Source organism: Cydia strobilella, chromosome 20 (assembly GCF_947568885.1).
Source record: "Cydia strobilella chromosome 20, ilCydStro3.1, whole genome shotgun sequence".
Lineage (NCBI taxonomy): Eukaryota > Metazoa > Arthropoda > Insecta > Lepidoptera > Tortricidae > Cydia > Cydia strobilella.
The window spans coordinates 10,040,160-10,057,763 of NC_086060.1; the positions used below are offsets into that span (position 1 = coordinate 10,040,160).

Genomic DNA, 17,604 nt, shown 5'->3' on the forward strand with positions numbered 1-17,604 from the left:
TACAGATAGGTAAGACTCTATTTAAGTTTTTTTGTGTGACAAATTAAAAAATAGCTTCTAGGTAAATTTAAACAATTATGTTTTCTTTACAGTTTGCAGGTTTATTGCTCCTAAATAATTTTCTCAACCAGATAGTTAGATATACCTATATTTTACTATCCTTCCAAAAATTGTTTAAAGTGTCATCTAGCCTCACCACATGGACAATTTTATAATAGGTACTTAATTCATTAAAACCATTTTTTTTTGTTTTTTTTTTTTTATCACAGAGTACAACAAAACAATTTTCTTATAATTATATTCCTCGCCAAACTGCGATCGCAGTTTGTTACGTAAAAGCATTTATATGAAGTGCACATAAACTAACAAAATTAATTTCAAAATGTGACCGAAACTAACGCTAAGCACGTAACATGCACACCAAGTACCAAGACCGCGTCATCCCAAAAACCTTTGCCACAATTACAAAATCTTCCCGCGCCCAATATAAAAGCGGCGCGTCCAGACTCACCTCACTTGATCCTCGACCTTCTAAGGAGCCAGACGTTTAAAAAATAAAAATTAAAATGAAAGTGCTGTGCATCATCCTGATTGGTGCTGTGCTTGGGTGCTTTGCGGCGCCTGGGCCTGGTGAAGACAAGCTTGAGTTGTTCTCAGGGGTTGCCATTGAAAGGTAAGTCTTTTTTGTTTTTATTAACCATAAACCACCTAACTATAGGCCCAACTATAGGTAGTTGGGATAAGATTGAACGGGTTTTTCATGAGGGGTAAGACAAAGAATCGTCCGACTTTTCATCTTACCCTGCATGAAAAACCCGTTCAAGCTTATCCCAACGCACCCTAATTAACCTTTTGGACGCCAATGATGGATATATCGGCACCGCAGGTCCAACGCCAAAGACGGATTAATCGGTCAAAGACCACAGAGCAACATAGACCTACGTGCATGTGCATAAAGTGCAATTTCAGTTTTGACATTTCGGTAACGTGGCGTCCGAGTGACTTGTTCAGACCATCTTGTCTGTGGATGTCCCTTAGATCTCTCGCCTTCCACTTTTCCGACATCGATCACTTTTTAGGGTTCCGTACCTAAAGGATAAAAACGGGACCCTATTACTAAGACTCAGCTGTCCGTCTATCCGTCTGTCTGTCTGTCTATCTGTCCGTCTGTCTGTCACCAGGCTGTATCGCATGAACCGTGATAGCTAGACAGTTGAAATTTTCACAGATGATGTGTTTCTGTTGCCGCTACAACAACAAATACTAAAAAATACGGAACCCTCGGTGGGCGCGTCCGACTCGCACTTGTCCGGTTTTTTAAGCTTTCATCACCTCTAAGCATAACATAGCCAGAGTAAGAAAGCAACCAATGCAAACAGATGGTGGACAAACTTGTTTTGATGCTCATATTGAACCTATAAAGATAAAAGAAAAAAGTATTTTGTATAATAAAAATCTTCGTAATGCTTATCGTTTGTGACTCATCCTTGCTTGACATACTTAAAAATACGGCACTTATTTGCCATATATAGACATTCCTTTAACTTGAAATCAGAATTCCTTAAAAGAGAAACTGCTTACTTAACACTTACTTACAGTCTGGCAAAAAAGAGTAGAAATTAAAAAGTGGCAACACTGTAGGTGTCGTCCCGTTTCTCTTAGAATTATTTGAAAGGGACGTGCGTGAATTCTTTCTTAAAATTCGATATTGTATTAGAATTATGGAAACGCGTCCCCAGTAGCATTTATACGTCATTATGACGTCAGTGACGTCATAATGACGTAACAATGCCGTCATTATGACGTTGCTGACGTCATTTTGCTACCTGGGGTTTTATATATAAAATTAACAATATTTATTGCACTTTTACATGAATGTATGTGACATTAGTCTTATTGTTTTTGCGAATGACATATTCGAATTTATTTCAAAAGTAGAATCCGCGCCGGGTCGTAGCTTCTTATAACGGCGCTAATGCTTCTAAAAACACCCAAAACACGATTTCCTAACAAAAGTGTTACATTGGGCAATGATAAAAATAAAATTATAGTACCGTCAAACTAGCCAGTTTGATGGAACTATAATCTTATTTTTATCATGTCACTTCCCAAATGTATTAATAACCCAATTAACAAATATACTTTCACTGTTACATTGTATGTAAATAAGAAACACGCACTTTGATGTCATCTTGTTATTCATCTATTATTAAGTGACTTGCGTATTAAAGAGGTACTAGATTTCAATTCTTTTGTACAAGGCAGACATACATAATTAGCTAAAAATACTACTGTGTGATGTTTCTTTGTAATTTTAGTACTCTCCTGCGTCGTAGTGTAGAGATAGCAAATATTTTACCTAATAAATGACACTTGCTGTAGTTATAAATCACGGAAACACTGTTTGCATGTGTGAGTAATAGTAGGAAATAGCATGACAGAAACACTCTGTCGACTTTAAAAGTGTTTTTTACACTAATGAAGTATTCAATGTTTATTATAATAGTTCAATATTTATGTAAAGAGTGCGCTAAACATACTTTTAAGTATACAGATACCAACACTATTCCACAAAAAAATAAAACCTGAAAATTTGCGAAAGTGACGCCATCTAGCGGGGTTTAAGCTTTGGGTAACCTAGTCGAACCACCTTAAGGCGAGAATGATGAGACGGATCATTACGAATCGGACGACATGCTAAAGCTTGCGCAGTATCAGTAGGAGATTTTTTTTTATTAAAGGATGTTTTTTTCTGCTAGCGTTACTATTACTATAAACCGTTTACATGTACTAAAGGAAAAAACATCCATTAATATAAAAAAAACCTACTGATACTGCGCAAGCTTTAGCATGTCGTCCGTTTCGTAATGATCCTCCTCATCATTCTCACCGTAATGATTTGTAACTACAGCAAGTGTCATTTATTAAGTAAAATATTTGTTATTAGTAATGCTCATTTGTATTTATTATCTGCTTGATAAAAATTTAAATACATTCTTATGCGTTTAACAGGAACAAAAACTACAAAAATAAGGCCAACCTCAATACAAACTATGACTAATTTAATTTCCACGTGAACTTTTGCAATGCGTGTTTAGACTACACTAGTCCATTTCTCAAGACCTTTTGTGTTCACTACTGAAACATGCGTGGAAAATTCACATTGTTGTATAGGTTACGAAAATGCGCTTTCCAATACTAACTGGTCAGGCGTAACTAGTGTGCTTTTCTTAAACAAATCTCGTGTAATGAGAGCGTAACTAATTTTTGAGCTATACGCTGTTGCATGTTTTTCGACTTACAATACTTACATAATTACGTAAATATTTGTTACGGATTCACTTGTAGAAAAAAGTTAAGCTGGTGTGCATATTTAAGTAATATTAGTAATGATTAGTTACTACAGAGTTACTACAGAGTATTTTTTATGGGAATAAGTATCCAATATAAAAATAATCATTATAGCCTTGAACTTTAAGTACCTGTACATATACAGGAGAGACATGAACCAAATTTGGCAAGATTAATTACTCTTTTTCTTCCTGTAAGTGGATCAAATTTCTTAAAACTTTTTGTCTTCTAATGCTTTGCTACTTCTAGCCCTCGGGGTGTAGCCCTCAGAAGATCTTCCTCAGTGCACATCATTGAAATTATGCCTGAAATAAATGATAATTTAATTTAATTTAAATTTTAATTGAGCATAGAGAACAGTTCTCATGTGTATTGTTGTTTGGGGGACTCCACACCGCAGAATGTATCACCTTGTCGCCCAATACCCCATCAGAAGATTATCTTTTGACCAAATAAATAAAGTATGCGGTGTTGACGCACTACCTATTTGTTCCTCTTGCCGTGGAAACCACTGGCTGTTGGTGTGCTGAGGCCAAGACTTTTATTGGGGAAGTGGGCAGACGGTTGCGGGAGAGTGGTCATGACCCTCGCTCCGGGTCGTTCCTTTTGCAAAGGTTGTCCATCGCTGTTCAACGTGGCAACGCGGCGAGCGTGATGGGCTCCTTTACATCTGAAGGGGCGCGGGCGCATTTTGTGAATAGTTTTTGTGTTTGTTAGGTTCTAGTTTAGGTTAAGATTTTTGTAATGTTTTATTTTGTATGACATGTATGTATGTATTGTGGACTTAATAAATAAATTTGCTTTCGTTTGACCAAATTGTGAAGGAATGTTGTTTATAACCCAAATACGTCCACTTCTTTTCGAAAGGTACCGTTAACCTACTAAGCAGGAAGGTTTCCTTGAAGGAACGTGACTCCCGTCTGTTTACATCTTAATACATATCAGAATTGTACTTTTTCTTAAAGTTGGCTATAAAGCCAATGGACATTAATAAACTATATATTTCGGCCGATATTTGGTCACTTTGCAGCAGCTTTAGTTCTATTTAGCTTAAGATTGTCAGTCTAATTGAAAATAAACAAATTAATATTAAAATTGTTGTCATAATTGTTACAGGGATGCATCTGGAGAAGAAAAACTAAACGTCAAATTCGAGCCAGGCGAGTTGAAGGAAGCAGCCAGGACTTTTGAAGAAGGTAAGAGTAATAGTATAAGTATCCTGGAGCCGTGAACTTTAGAGTAATAGTATAAGTATCCTGGAGCCGTGAACTTTAGAGTAATAGTATAAGTATCCTGGAGCCGTGTAACTTTAGAGTAATAGTATAAGTATCCTGGAGCCGTGTAACTTTAGAGTAATAGTATAAGTATCCTGGAGCCGTGTAACTTTAGAGTAATAGTATAAGTATCCTGGAGCCGTGTAACTTTAGAGTAATAGTATAAGTATCCTGGAGCCGTGTAACTTTAGAGTAATAGTATAAGTATCCTGGAGCCGTGTAACTACGGTCATCAATGTCGTCATTATTCACTCACATCTGTCATGGAAATAAAATAAGTCACTCTTTTATATAATTTTCGGATTTTTATTTAAATTAGTACAAATTACACGAAGAAAAACCACATTTTATTCATGATGCGACAGCCAGGGTTGTCAACACCGCTGCCTACACCGGCGTGAAGTTAGCAGCCTAAAGCTGGCAGCCCAAGATAATCCAACCAAATTAAGATGTCATTTTATATACCTCCTGTACACTCACATTTTAAGCATTTCCAAGCCTACTGGGCATCCATCGTATGAAAAGGAACCTCGACACGAAAAGAAGAAGAATGTCATCATCATTCGTTTGCTCCTTACCCAACACTTGGAGTCGTCACAGTATCTCTTTTTCCTCCATACCTCTCTATCGTTCGTTATCTCATCATTCACGTGCTATATTTTAATTAAAATTGTCAATGGGATTAAAAACTGATTGAATACCTTTATGTAAGTACAGTTAAAGATGTGATATGTATGTATCTGTTGATTTGAAATCAAGAAACTCTGCAGCTGACCGTACATAATATAGACTGACCATTAGGCTAAGTTAGATTAGTGTAACAGGAGGAATTTCTATTAAATTTATTTCTGCCTTTATACAGTTAAGTACTTTAAAAGTAGTGAAATTTACCCAGAAAATTATATACGTTCGTTTAAAAAACGTAACAATGAACTTAATTACATAGTATACACGTAATCAATTAATAATAAAGCCGATAGCGATAATAGTCACGAGCGAAACGAAAGTCAATGCCAGTTCAACGTCCTCTCACGTCCAGCAACTTTCGGTCAAGGTTGTTGGCTGGTTATGTTCTGTTTCCATGGTTACTGGCGGCTTGTCTTGAGGAAATGTGTATAAATAGGACTTGTATAATATGCTGCCTTCGAGCCCTATATGTATAATATTTCAGTGGATATTTTTATTTGTAACATTTTGCGAAAGTAACTGCCATTTAATTTCAAACCTAATGAAAACTAATAGAAGCCCGTTCAGATAATTTTTGTGTAGTGTAGTCAACGGTGACATTTCTGGTTGAAGGTATTCCACTGTTGACAGCTGACGAATCAAATCCACAACAACTGTTTCATATCATTTGATAACATGCTTATAAAGTTCTCATTCGTAATTTCTTATCGTTCCATCACAAAAGAGGAACGAAAGTCAGTGCAAAAAGTTCAATGCTCTCTTACGTCGGACAACGTAACTTCGGTCAAGGCTAGCGTGTTGCAACGCGTAGCAACTGACAGTGGTCCAAGTATAGAGGACGTCAAATATAATGCTTACACTTTTACTCCTTTGTAATAAAGCGAAAAATGTATACATATCTTCGATTAACTGTTCTATCTTAATTATTTCTGTTTATTTTATGTTGTTTTTTTCCTCTAGCTTGTTGCTTGTCTACTTGCCGCGATGGAAGTCGCCAGTAACATGCCAAGAATAGGCCATTTTGCGGCACTTTCCTCTTTGTACTTTTTTATTGTGCATATTTCCTTTGTGTTTACATTATTGCAAAAGCATAAGAGCCATGAAATCAACGCACATATAAGCTTTGTAGTAGTAAAAAACTTAAGCGTCGATAGGACTCAATTAATAAAATTCATTTAATTAATTCAAGCTGTGAGATACTGCCAATTTGAGGATTCGTGTTTGGCGCTGAATAAAATATCATGTATTTCTGCAAACCTCAGATAGAATGATGATTTTTTTAAAGAAAATGTTCGAAGGTAAATATATATTTGTCGTGTAGTATAGTTATATTGTAATGTAATTAGCTGCATTCAGTAAACAAGCTCGATTTAGTATATTTACTTCTTTTGGAAGACACCTAAATGACGTGTCTTCCAGTAGATATGCATCGACAAACAAAATATCCGAACAGACACTTACTTCGTCGGCTTAATTAGGGTTGCCATCCGTCCGGGTTTCCCCGGATTTCTCCTAGTTTAGAGGGCATCCGGGCCGGTATTTGTCGGGTTTAAAAGTTTAAAGTCTTTGGCCGCCCGCGACACACGCGGCACCGCGACACGACAAACCTGTTGACATGTCCGGGTTCTGAGCTCTAAAATCCGGGGTTTTCACGCGTCTTATCCTGGTTACCAAATTTTAGAGATGGCAACCCTAGCTTAAGTTACTTCGAAAGTGGGTTTAACCAGTTCGATAGCCTGTTACGTGTGGGACGCGAGTCATGTCAAGGTGCCTAGTGCCTACAGGTATGCACGCGTTTTTCTTGCGTGGTCCGAGCGATAAGCGATGCTTTTGAATTCTCAGTTTTTACTCATTAAGGAAAAGCTTATGATTTTAGTAGTGTTATGTTCTACCGTAAAAACTACAGAGCCACTTTAAAGACGAGAACCATCTAGTAAATTAAAACCGACTCAAGAACCGTCAAACTTGCTAATCAGCATCTCACAACAACAAGGCGATTCAAGCTAACAATATACGCGATATAATCAGTTTTAATAGTTTTATTTCATGAGTAACTATCGCGGTAACCGAAGACAATATTACTAATGGTTGGAGAGCCGGCAGTAAAGTTTTGAACCAACGTGATACCGCGATGAGATGCACAATGGTTTCCCATAAAACTGATGCTAAGTCCGAATTTGATAGTCTGCCACGGCGGAACTAGCCGAAAGTACAAAAAAAATAGCCACTTCCGGTGCGAAAAAGGGGGGGTCATTTAACCCATCTGATACTGCAATAAAAGCTATGGCATCAGTTAGAAATTTACTGGTAGATACAGAAAAGCGAAATCTGCCAGTATGATTCCTGCCGGAAGTGCTTGGCATACGCTCTCAAAGGTGACCATCGGGACCCCTAAATTAACCCATCTGATACCAGCATGAAACCAATTCCAGTCGGTAGATATGAACCTTCTCTTCAGGAATATATAAGTCTGCCAGGGCGCTTTCAGCCGAAACACCTTGACATACGAGATTATGTGGCGCAACATCCGTGGTACCCGTATAACCCGTATTTTGGAATTGTACATATTACGGACATTTCAAATACTGCAGGCTTATTAATTTATTACTCTATGCTTATATTTGTATATTATTACGTTATTAATAACACATATTTATAATAAATTAAGTTAAAATAAATTAAATAATGTGATTAATATTCATTGAATTAGCTATATGAATCGTTTGTCTTTGTCTGTCATTTTGACTTATGTATTTGTAAGAAAAGGATAAAACATAATTTAACTAATTCAGGCTCGTAAAGTTTTACGAATAAGGGGGTATTAGTATTCATAGCTAAATCAGGCTTGTAATGCGACATAAAATGATTTTTGGTGGTTTCTTTTACGCTTGAGGCGTTTTTTCACCTATTTGGTGTATCTAATCACTATCTTATGTAGGGGAGAGAGGGGCAAGACGAGTAAGACGGGGTAGCGGCTTTATATGGCGACACGACTGACCAACCATCAGAATCCCGTTAACGCATGGCGATGCGTCGCCAACATAGCAATCAGTTCGCACAGTGACCGGCTAGACAAATGGTGTCGTTAATTATTTATTTGCAAAAAAACTGTTTTTGCCATATTCCTTGTTATTTTTAGGGTTCCGTACCCAAAGGGTAAAAACGGGACCCTATAACTAAGACTCCGCTTTCTGTCTGTCTGTCTGTCTGTCCGTCTGTCACCAGGCTGTATCTCATCAACCGTGATAGCTAGACAGATGAAATTTTCACAGATGATGTATTTCTGTTGCCGTTATAACAAACTAAAACTAATTGTTTATAACACCTGTATTTATTACCTGTAATGCACAATTGATGAATAAATTATTCTAAAAACATAATAAAATAAATATTTAAGTGGGGTTCCCATACAACAAACGTGACTTTTTTGCCATTTTTTGCGTAATGGTATTATGGTACGGAACCTTACGTGCGCGAGTCCGACTCGCACTTGGCCGGTTTTTGTGTTTTATTTGGTTTGCGTTTGTTTCCTTATTATCACCAGCACATATATACTGTTAATTTATTCCTATGGCCCAGCAATCACGCCAACAGCTAAGGACTTGTTTGGATTCAAGTACGGTTTATTTTACAAAAAACTTTCGAATTTCATTAGGCACATGGGGCAAGATGGGGTACATCTTGACGGCCGTAGTTTTAAAGTGATAAACTGATGAAGAATTGCGGATTTGAATTTATTTATTCTTCAACATCAACATCAACATCAAACATTTATTCAGCAAATAGGCCACAGGGGCACTTTTAAATGTCAATTTTTACAAACAATAAAATTAACCCAACAAACAATAAAATTAACAAGGGAAGATGGGGTACATGTTAGCTGTAAACACATTTTTTGTCTCTCAGACGACTTAAGAAATAAAAGTAAAACAGTTCGTGAGAAGTTATCAGACGATGGACCCAAAAGCCAAAAATTTTAGTTTTGTTTAGGCCCTAAATATAATATTTATATGAATCATTCTTATCTTGTCCCGTAGGGGTTCCCCATCTTACCATACTTGGGGGGCAAGATGGAGAGAAGGCACTTTTGGCCATTTTAATTTATTTTTAATTTAATTATCTAACTAGGGAGTTCCTAGTAAGTGTTGATTATGAAAGACTGATTACCAAAGATAAAAATAAAAATTACAAAAACTTAAAAAAATAGCATTTTCAGTTTTATTGGACTTGAAACATTAAGTATCCCGTCATGCCCACCTCTCCCCTACATTTCTTGACGTTGACGCAAAACTGACGTAGTTTAACATTCAGGGTGTTGTTTTATAACACTACAAATTGAGATAACTAAGGTCTGTTTTTTTATTCCGTAGACTAAAATGACGTTTCATATGTAAGACATGACATTTCTTAGTACCACATGAAATGTCATTTTAGTCTACGGATTACGGAATAAAAAACAGAATATAATCTATTGGAGTCTTAGTAATAGGGTCCCGTTTTTACCCTTTGGGTACGGAACCCTAAAAATGATTTAAAATGTTCATATTTGGATTATTGGTAAAAATCGTCCTTGACGTTGAAAATCCTGTCTTTTTACACCCGTTTACAATAAGTATGTAATAATAATAATTTTGTTCATTTTGGTAAATAAAGGATATTGTAATTTGAAATTATTGTATTATTTATATATAAGGTGCTAACAAATTAGCTACAGAAATTTTACGAGATGGTTGGTACTTTACACTAGAACAATTAACTTTTAATAGAAATTAAGAAAGTTTCTCATAATTTTTATTTTATTTACCGAACAAAATAAATAAACTATAATTCTATCTAAAAAATAATCATCATGTATTTAACTGCTTGTTTGTCTTAAATGTCATTGTCAACGTGTCATTTGATTTATCAACGTGAAGTGGCCAGTTACGTTTTATATTTAAAAGAGGTTTTAGAATCTGTTCAATGAGGTCTCATTTAATTATCTCATTAACAGAGTTTTTTTTACAAAGCAAATTTGTTTTCCAATTTTCTCAAAATAACATCATAAAACCTATAATGTTTCATACTTACATATACTTCAGGAGCCGAGTACTATCAACTGTAAAAATATCGGTAGCTAATTTGTTAGCACCTTTATAAGGCAAACAAAGAAGTACAAAGCCGTAAGCAGGTATTAAATTAATGCCCAAATTATATTGTGTATATTAATAAATTTGAAATATATGTTATTAATGGCATAAAAATATACAAATATAAGCATTAGCTAATAAATCATAAGCCTGCAATAATTAAAATGTCTGTAATCTGTACAATTCCAAAATACGGGTTCCACGGATGTTGCTCACATAATCTCGTATGTCAAGGTGTTTCGGCTGAAAGCGCCCTGGCAGACTTATATATTCCTGAAGAGAAGGTTCATATCTACCGACTGGAATTGGTTTCGTGCTGGTATCAGATGGGTTAATTTAGGGGTCCCGATGGTCACCTTTGAGAGCGTATGCCAAGCACTTCCGGCAGGAATCATACTGGCAGATTTCGCTTTTCTGTATCTACCAGTAAATTTCTAACTGATGCCATAGCTTTTATTGCAGTATCAGATGGGTTAAATGACCCCCCCTTTTTCGCACCGGAAGTGGCTATTTTTTTTGTACTTTCGGCTAGTTCCGCCGTGGCAGACTATCAAATTCGGACTTAGCATCAGTTTTATGGGAAACCATTGTGCATCTCATCGCGGTATCACGTTGGTTCGAAACTTTACTGCCGGCTCTTCTACCATAACAAAAGTGATTATTTTATACTTAGGTAAAAAATCTGTCAGTCTTTCCTTCGTTTCTTCGGGTCAATCTTTCTTAAGAAACATGCAATACATGATCAAACGAACTTCAAAGTGAAGTTCGATCAGTATTATATGAGTAAGCTTCATTCGAAGATATAAAAACCAGGTAGTCCTTTAACCTACTAGGCAACTCATCGCATGTTTAAAGTAGGTAGCAAAAACTTTAACTCAAACAGGTCTATCCCTACTTTTACTTGATGGGGTGCGCGGCTTGCCGCCATTGCTCATTATTTTTAGAGACTTTACTTTCTAAAGCAAAACTTTCTTTCCGGGTATAGGGGAGGGAGGGTAGTTATATCTTCGAATGAAGCTTACTCATATAATACTGATCGAACTTCACTTTGAAGTTCGTTTGATCATGTATTATATTTCTCAAGCTTCATTCTTCAGATATAAAAACCAGGTAGATGTTAAGAGTTGAAAGTTTTGCTGCATTCTTTCCCATTATCAATATTATCATAGCATATTTATTTCTGAAAACATATTTGTAGGAATAATTATCTACCATGTACATATGTGTATGTTATACACAAGTTTACTGTTCCAATTGAGTTATAAGGTATTGTTAAGAAGCACGGGAAAGTTTAGCAATGCAGGTTCAAAAAGGTATACATATATTAGGTATAGCCAGGTTGTATATATATATATATACTTTTACGTATTAGGATATTTAAACAAAATCTAATTTGTTCTTCATAAAACCTAATTGACTAAGATTCCATACAATTTGTGGTCAACTTTGCATTAAGTTTAATTCGATTTGAAACAGTTTAATACGAGTAAACTCATAAGACATATGTGCTTTTGTGAAATGTATTAAAATTCACTAGCAGTTCTTGTCCGCGATACGGAATTTTTAAGGCTCAGAACAGTACACTATTGATGACAAGATTCAGGCTCGTCTAAGTGTAATTATCTACGAAGATAAGACGTAATTTAGGCTAACGATACAACCCAGCGTTACCTCCATACAGGGTGGGATACGCTGTGGCTGTGATGTCTTTTCCCGCGTCTTGACGCTTATGACGCGTAGGCCGTGTGATGTCTGTCTCACGACGACTCATCCTGTTTACGATGATCTCTGAGCAGACGACGACAATGAGAAAATTCAGTTATTAGGCGCGTGCACGCGCAAATCGGCTTACAGCAGCTCCTGATCAACGAATAGTGACACGACGTGCAATGGACAAAGACTCACGCGGCCTAGCGCGTTTTCGAGCTTTAACTTAACAAAAACCATGTATTTGCTCGAAACATGTCTAACGTCGTTTTTAAGTCCTTTGATTTACCCAAGAAGAATTATATTTTGATTTTTATCAAATTAAAAAATCCACCACGTTCCTGAAATCTAAAAAATATATGAACGTGCATAAATTATGCTATCTGTTCAGTTATTAAGCATAAAGCATGTCATATGTGTGGCATCACCAAAGGTATTCTAAACAAAAATAATTTATAAGAATAGCAGTCTACTCAGCTTTCGAAGTAATCTTTCAAATAAGATTGTAATTTACTCACACTCAAATGTTTATTATTGCGCTCATATTACATATAATGAATGGGCCAAGGTCCATTAATGGTAACAGAATATTTATTTATCATTTAATTATATATACGTACCTAATGTACATATATTCGAGCTATTAAAATGCATAATAATATCCAGTTAAACCTGAGTAGGTAAAATCAGCGTTTAACAAACATCATTAGGAATTAATTTAGTATACATTTATAAATGGCTGCATGTGACGAGTACCTTTAAATAGAATATGTAAATGATATGAAACTTATTTATTTTATTTAATTTACTATTATTGACCGCAAGGCGCGATTGACCATATTTTCACAAATATTGGTGTAGCGGCTTCTATTCTCGCAGCGCGAACGGGACAGCACAGCAATCAACCACGCAATCAATGAAATGAAATGAATATCAATCAACAGAAATTCAGATATTAAGCATCAAATCTAAAAACTTATGCCCTCCATTCAAGTATTCGCTCTGCAAGGAACGAAAGACTGTGCGACGTAATGTTTTATATATATAAAATGTAAACATTAAAGCCGGAATAATAATAAAAAATTGCCTTTGCTGTATTGCTACTATGGTTGTATTGAGAGTTCAGAAAACAAATATTATATTAAGTGGATTCATCTTAATATTTTAATCCATGACTTATGTCATGACTGTGCTATATTAATGACATAACGGTATTGCAAGTGGTGGGTCCCCACCAACTACAGTTACTAAACTTATAATATCAAGGTACATATATTTTAAACTTGGCAAAAACGTATTGCATGGTATCATCGTATTGATGATGGCTGAAAGAGTATCGCGACCGACACATGAGAGTTGAACCATTCGTCATTTATTAATTTTTTACGGTTTCTATTAGCTTCTTAATTATGTATTTATATTTTTATGTGCATAATCTGAGGGTGATCCTTTAAAAGATAATCGGAAGGTAATCGTTTTGTAGTTTTGATACAGGTTAATAGGTATTTACCTAGTTACCCATTATTTACGACCATAAAAATAAATATTAAATATCTGTGAGAGATGCAAACAAATATATTCGTGTGAGTATTTAGCCAAATTGTACCGAAACCGCTTTATCATTAACTCAGTTAGATGATACTCTAATGGTCACTTTGTCAGGCTTCGGCATGAACTTGTATTTATGAAGAAATAAGCGTAAAACGTGTTTGCGTTTGTTTCTTAGCTTCAGTTGTAAGTTTAGTTTTTTGCATGCCAGATGCTGGTGAAATATGTGTTACTTATGTATAATATTGTCTGACCACCTTTTGTACCATATTTCATGCAAAATAAAGTTATTTTCTTTCTTTCTTTCTTTCATATTCAGTACTCACAAATTGTTTCATTGGGTTTATTAGATAGATAATGATGAATAAACCCATTTTCCTGTAATTCAATTCAGTTAGGTGTCTTTGTTACAATTGGATGATTCAAATTATTTAATTATTCAATATCACTTAAAAAAGTAAAATCATATTTTTAAACAGACACAAGGTACTTAGATACTGACATCGCCTATGCCTTTAAACGATCACGGTATTATAAATATATTTATATTTTCATGTATCCCATAACAATATTGGCGTACGTATCCCGATAATTTGTATGGTTATATGCATATATAAACATTCAAAAATGGTCACCAAAATATATACATTGTGCAGGGTATTACCACTTAGTTTATTACATTTCATTTGTGGTAAAAGAGATTTTATCCAGCTTAAGTTTAGGAATTTCGATCAGATTCACATTACGTGACGTGATGTAGGTACACCTATTTAACAATTCCCACTTTTAGAGACAAGTTATACTTATGTGGGTAATATAAAAACAATATAGGTACTATTGTATTGTTTCAATTATAAATTTACGAGGTAGTCTCGTGTTTATTCAAATTCAACCTCTGGTGTGTGAGTAAAATTTATTCTGTCACATATAATTGGATATTAAAAATCCAAATATATTTTATATGTAAGGATTTATTTTAAAAGGCAATTTAGTCTTGTACCGAACATTTCGGCAGCTAGACCGACGTGTCTCTAACACGCACAAATCAAAACTGAACCGCGGAGCGCTGGTGAAAAAATTTAAAAGAAATATTTTTAATTCGAGGGTAGACTTCGAATGTTTTTCAAAATAAAACCCGTAAGGTTTTAGATTACATAAATAGGCCTACATGAATAAAGTATATTTGAACTTGAACTTAAAAGATAATTCTTTATTGCACATAGAAAAACTTGAACTTGGTGTTTTAAAATGTGCGTGGTTTTGATCGAGAACCGCTATAGATTTATTAAATTGTGTTATGCATTGCTATCGTGTTGACTCACGGCCAACCCCAAGCAAGTTCTATCTTCGTGACGACTCTAGGCCGCCCCCCAGGTTTATAGTTACCAGTCGTGGACTCACGGCCCGCGCGGTACAAAGTAAATGCAAGGTATTTGATCACAAAGTGTAAGTTTTTTACAAAAATAGTTACACTTAAGTAAGTATCTGATTTTTCTTCAGGATCTGAAGAATCTATTATTACTCGGCAATTTTGCTTGAGTTTCTTCTGTTGGGCCATCTAAAACCAAATAAAAAGAAAGCCTCCCTCGTCTCTTTAACACAACACAATATGATTATTTAGGGCCCTTTGTTTCGTTGCGCGCTGTCCGATCTTAATTAAACCTTTGGTTGGTTCACGACCAACCCCCGGGCGCAATCGGTGTTCGAAGTACGAACAAACTTTCCATCGTGTTGGTTCACGACCAACCCCCAAGATAATTTTTTCCTTCGTGTTGATTCACGACCAACCCCCAGGATGATTTATTCCTTCGTGTTGATTCACGACCAACCCCCAGGATGATTTATTCCTTAGTGTTAGTTCTCGACTAACCTCCAGGATGATGAACAATTTTAATAACAAATATATTTTATATTGCGCAACGAATACGAAACGAATAATCCCACAGCTTACATCTCGTATTCTCGTATAAATCGTATAATGTCTGCACTAAGTGCACTACGTATAGGCATTTTAAACGACTTTGAAACAAAATTATGATTTTACGTGCGTTCGTTGCCTCGCAAGAATAAAGAATGAGCAATGGCGGCAAGCCGCGCACCCCATCAAGTAAAAGTAGGGATAGACCTGTTTGAGTTAAAGTTTTTGCTACCTACTTTAAACATGCGATGAGTTGCCTAGTAGGTTAAAGGACTACCTGGTTTTTATATCTGAAGAATGAAGCTTGAGAAATATAATTAAAAATTTTCTTTATAATTGAAGAACATATAACCTAAGTCTTTAAAAGTGCCAACAGTAAAATGGCTAAAATTATACGTCAAAATATATGCTTATTTATTTTATGTTGTAATTTTACAGCTCGTGGTAAAATCAAGAAGTACACGCCCCTCCTCGCAGGGATTGGCGTAAAGGTGATCGCCGTAGTTGGCCTCCTCTTCGGCGGTCTCACGCTGCTCGTCACCAAGGCTCTGGTGGTAGCCAAGTTGGCCTTCTTGGCTGTGGCGGCGCTGGGCATCCAGAAACTGTGGAGCGGTGGCAGCTTGAACAATATTAGTGGAAAGGTGAGTTTATTGTAATTTTGAAAACTCTTTTAGCGTGATTTGGTGCGAAGTTCAAAGTCGATCAGCTTGGATAGTTACTGTTAACGCCTTTCGTACTAATAGGAAATAAGGGTGTCGAGTCAGCTAAGTCAAGGCTTCAAACAATATCAGAGGAAAAGTAAGTTTTAGAGGGTAACTAAATAAATGCTTCCCTTTTTGACAATTTAAAAGTGCTTGTTGCTAGGCCTATCTGAATAAAGAATATTTTGACTCTTGATGTCTTGGAACATAAATGACGAGAAGTTTCGAAATTTACTTTGTAATCCCTCTGTTTAATCTACAAAATATATGTATTTAAGACAAGGCTTTAAGAGCAGGGGTCGGCAACAGGCGGCCCGCGAACCTCTGACTTGCGGCCCGCGAGCCTCCTGGGCTATTTTGTATATAATTTTGACAAACGACAATACCTGATAAAGTCATAAATATTAACAAAGTGCGGCCCGCGCCAATTTATTAACTACGATGTGGCCCTTGGCTGCTAAAAGGTTGCCGACCCCTGTTTAAGAGTATCAGGGGAAAGGTGAATTTTTTTATAATAGTTTAGACTTTTGCTGAATATTGGAGTAAAATGAATATAGTTCTTATCCAGTGGAAAAGGAATATTTAGTCAATGAAAAATTCTAACAATTCTGGCGAAGACGACTGCAATGACCAATCTGTTTTCAAATGACATAAAATTAAACATGCTTCCATAATTATCAGAAACAGACAAAACAAATCAGTGAATATGTTTTGTTATGCCTAGCCAGGTCACGATAAGTTCATATTTGTACGATAGTTTAAGTGGTCGTCGTTTTTAGTCTCCCCACCATGCAGTTTCTACATATTTCTATGCACTTTTAATGCTATAATTGACACACTGCTTAAATTTATGTTTTTCTTCCAGCTCACTGGGTTCCAGTCCGCATCTCCGCAATGGAACTCCCCAACGGCACCCGCTTCTTCCTACCCCTACGCCAGATCCTCCAGCATTGCTCAAGACGCCAACGACTTGGCTTATAAGGCACAGATACCCTCTTAAAGTAATTAACACTATTGTTTATTACTTAAAAAGAAAGGTGAACAGACTCCTACGCTGTTTGTCGCTCATTGCTCCGCCAAGTAAGGCACGGCAATACATTCTCACCATATAGTGCTACAAACTTAAGCGCTTCCTTACTTAATTCTGTACACACCTTACTTAATTCTGTAAATGACTACAGGAACGCAGCTATACCACAGAATATATAATATACGGTAGAGATATCTGCATCTCACTTCTACGTATTGCTGCGTCCCTGTCGTCAGTTCCTGAACTAAGTTAGGTGTGT

The 17,604-nt window shown here is 36.0% G+C and overlaps 1 protein-coding gene across 1 annotated transcript; it reads left to right on the forward strand.

Moving 5' to 3' along the window:
• The first annotated feature begins 398 nt into the window (after nucleotides 1-398).
• Nucleotides 399-17,341, forward strand: LOC134750662 (uncharacterized). The gene is made up of 4 exons (XM_063685887.1): nucleotides 399-673; nucleotides 4,468-4,547; nucleotides 16,053-16,255; nucleotides 17,181-17,341. The coding sequence occupies exons 1-4, from the start codon at nucleotides 567-569 to the stop codon at nucleotides 17,313-17,315; spliced, it is 525 nt and encodes a 174-aa protein (XP_063541957.1). The 5' UTR covers nucleotides 399-566; the 3' UTR covers nucleotides 17,316-17,341.
• Nucleotides 17,342-17,604: the final 263 nt, after the last annotated feature.

What these genes read in the sequence shown, in the direction of transcription:
- LOC134750662 (XM_063685887.1), top strand. Translation starts at nt 567, where the DNA reads ATGAAAGTGCTGTGCATCATCCTGATTGGTGCTGTGCTTGGGTGCTTT. An exon ending in AGCCAGGACTTTTGAAGAAG is followed by an intron (nt 4,548 to 16,052) that starts GTAAGAGTAATA and finishes GTAATTTTACAG; the next exon opens with CTCGTGGTAAAATCAAGAAG. An exon ending in TGAACAATATTAGTGGAAAG is followed by an intron (nt 16,256 to 17,180) that starts GTGAGTTTATTG and finishes TTTTTCTTCCAG; the next exon opens with CTCACTGGGTTCCAGTCCGC.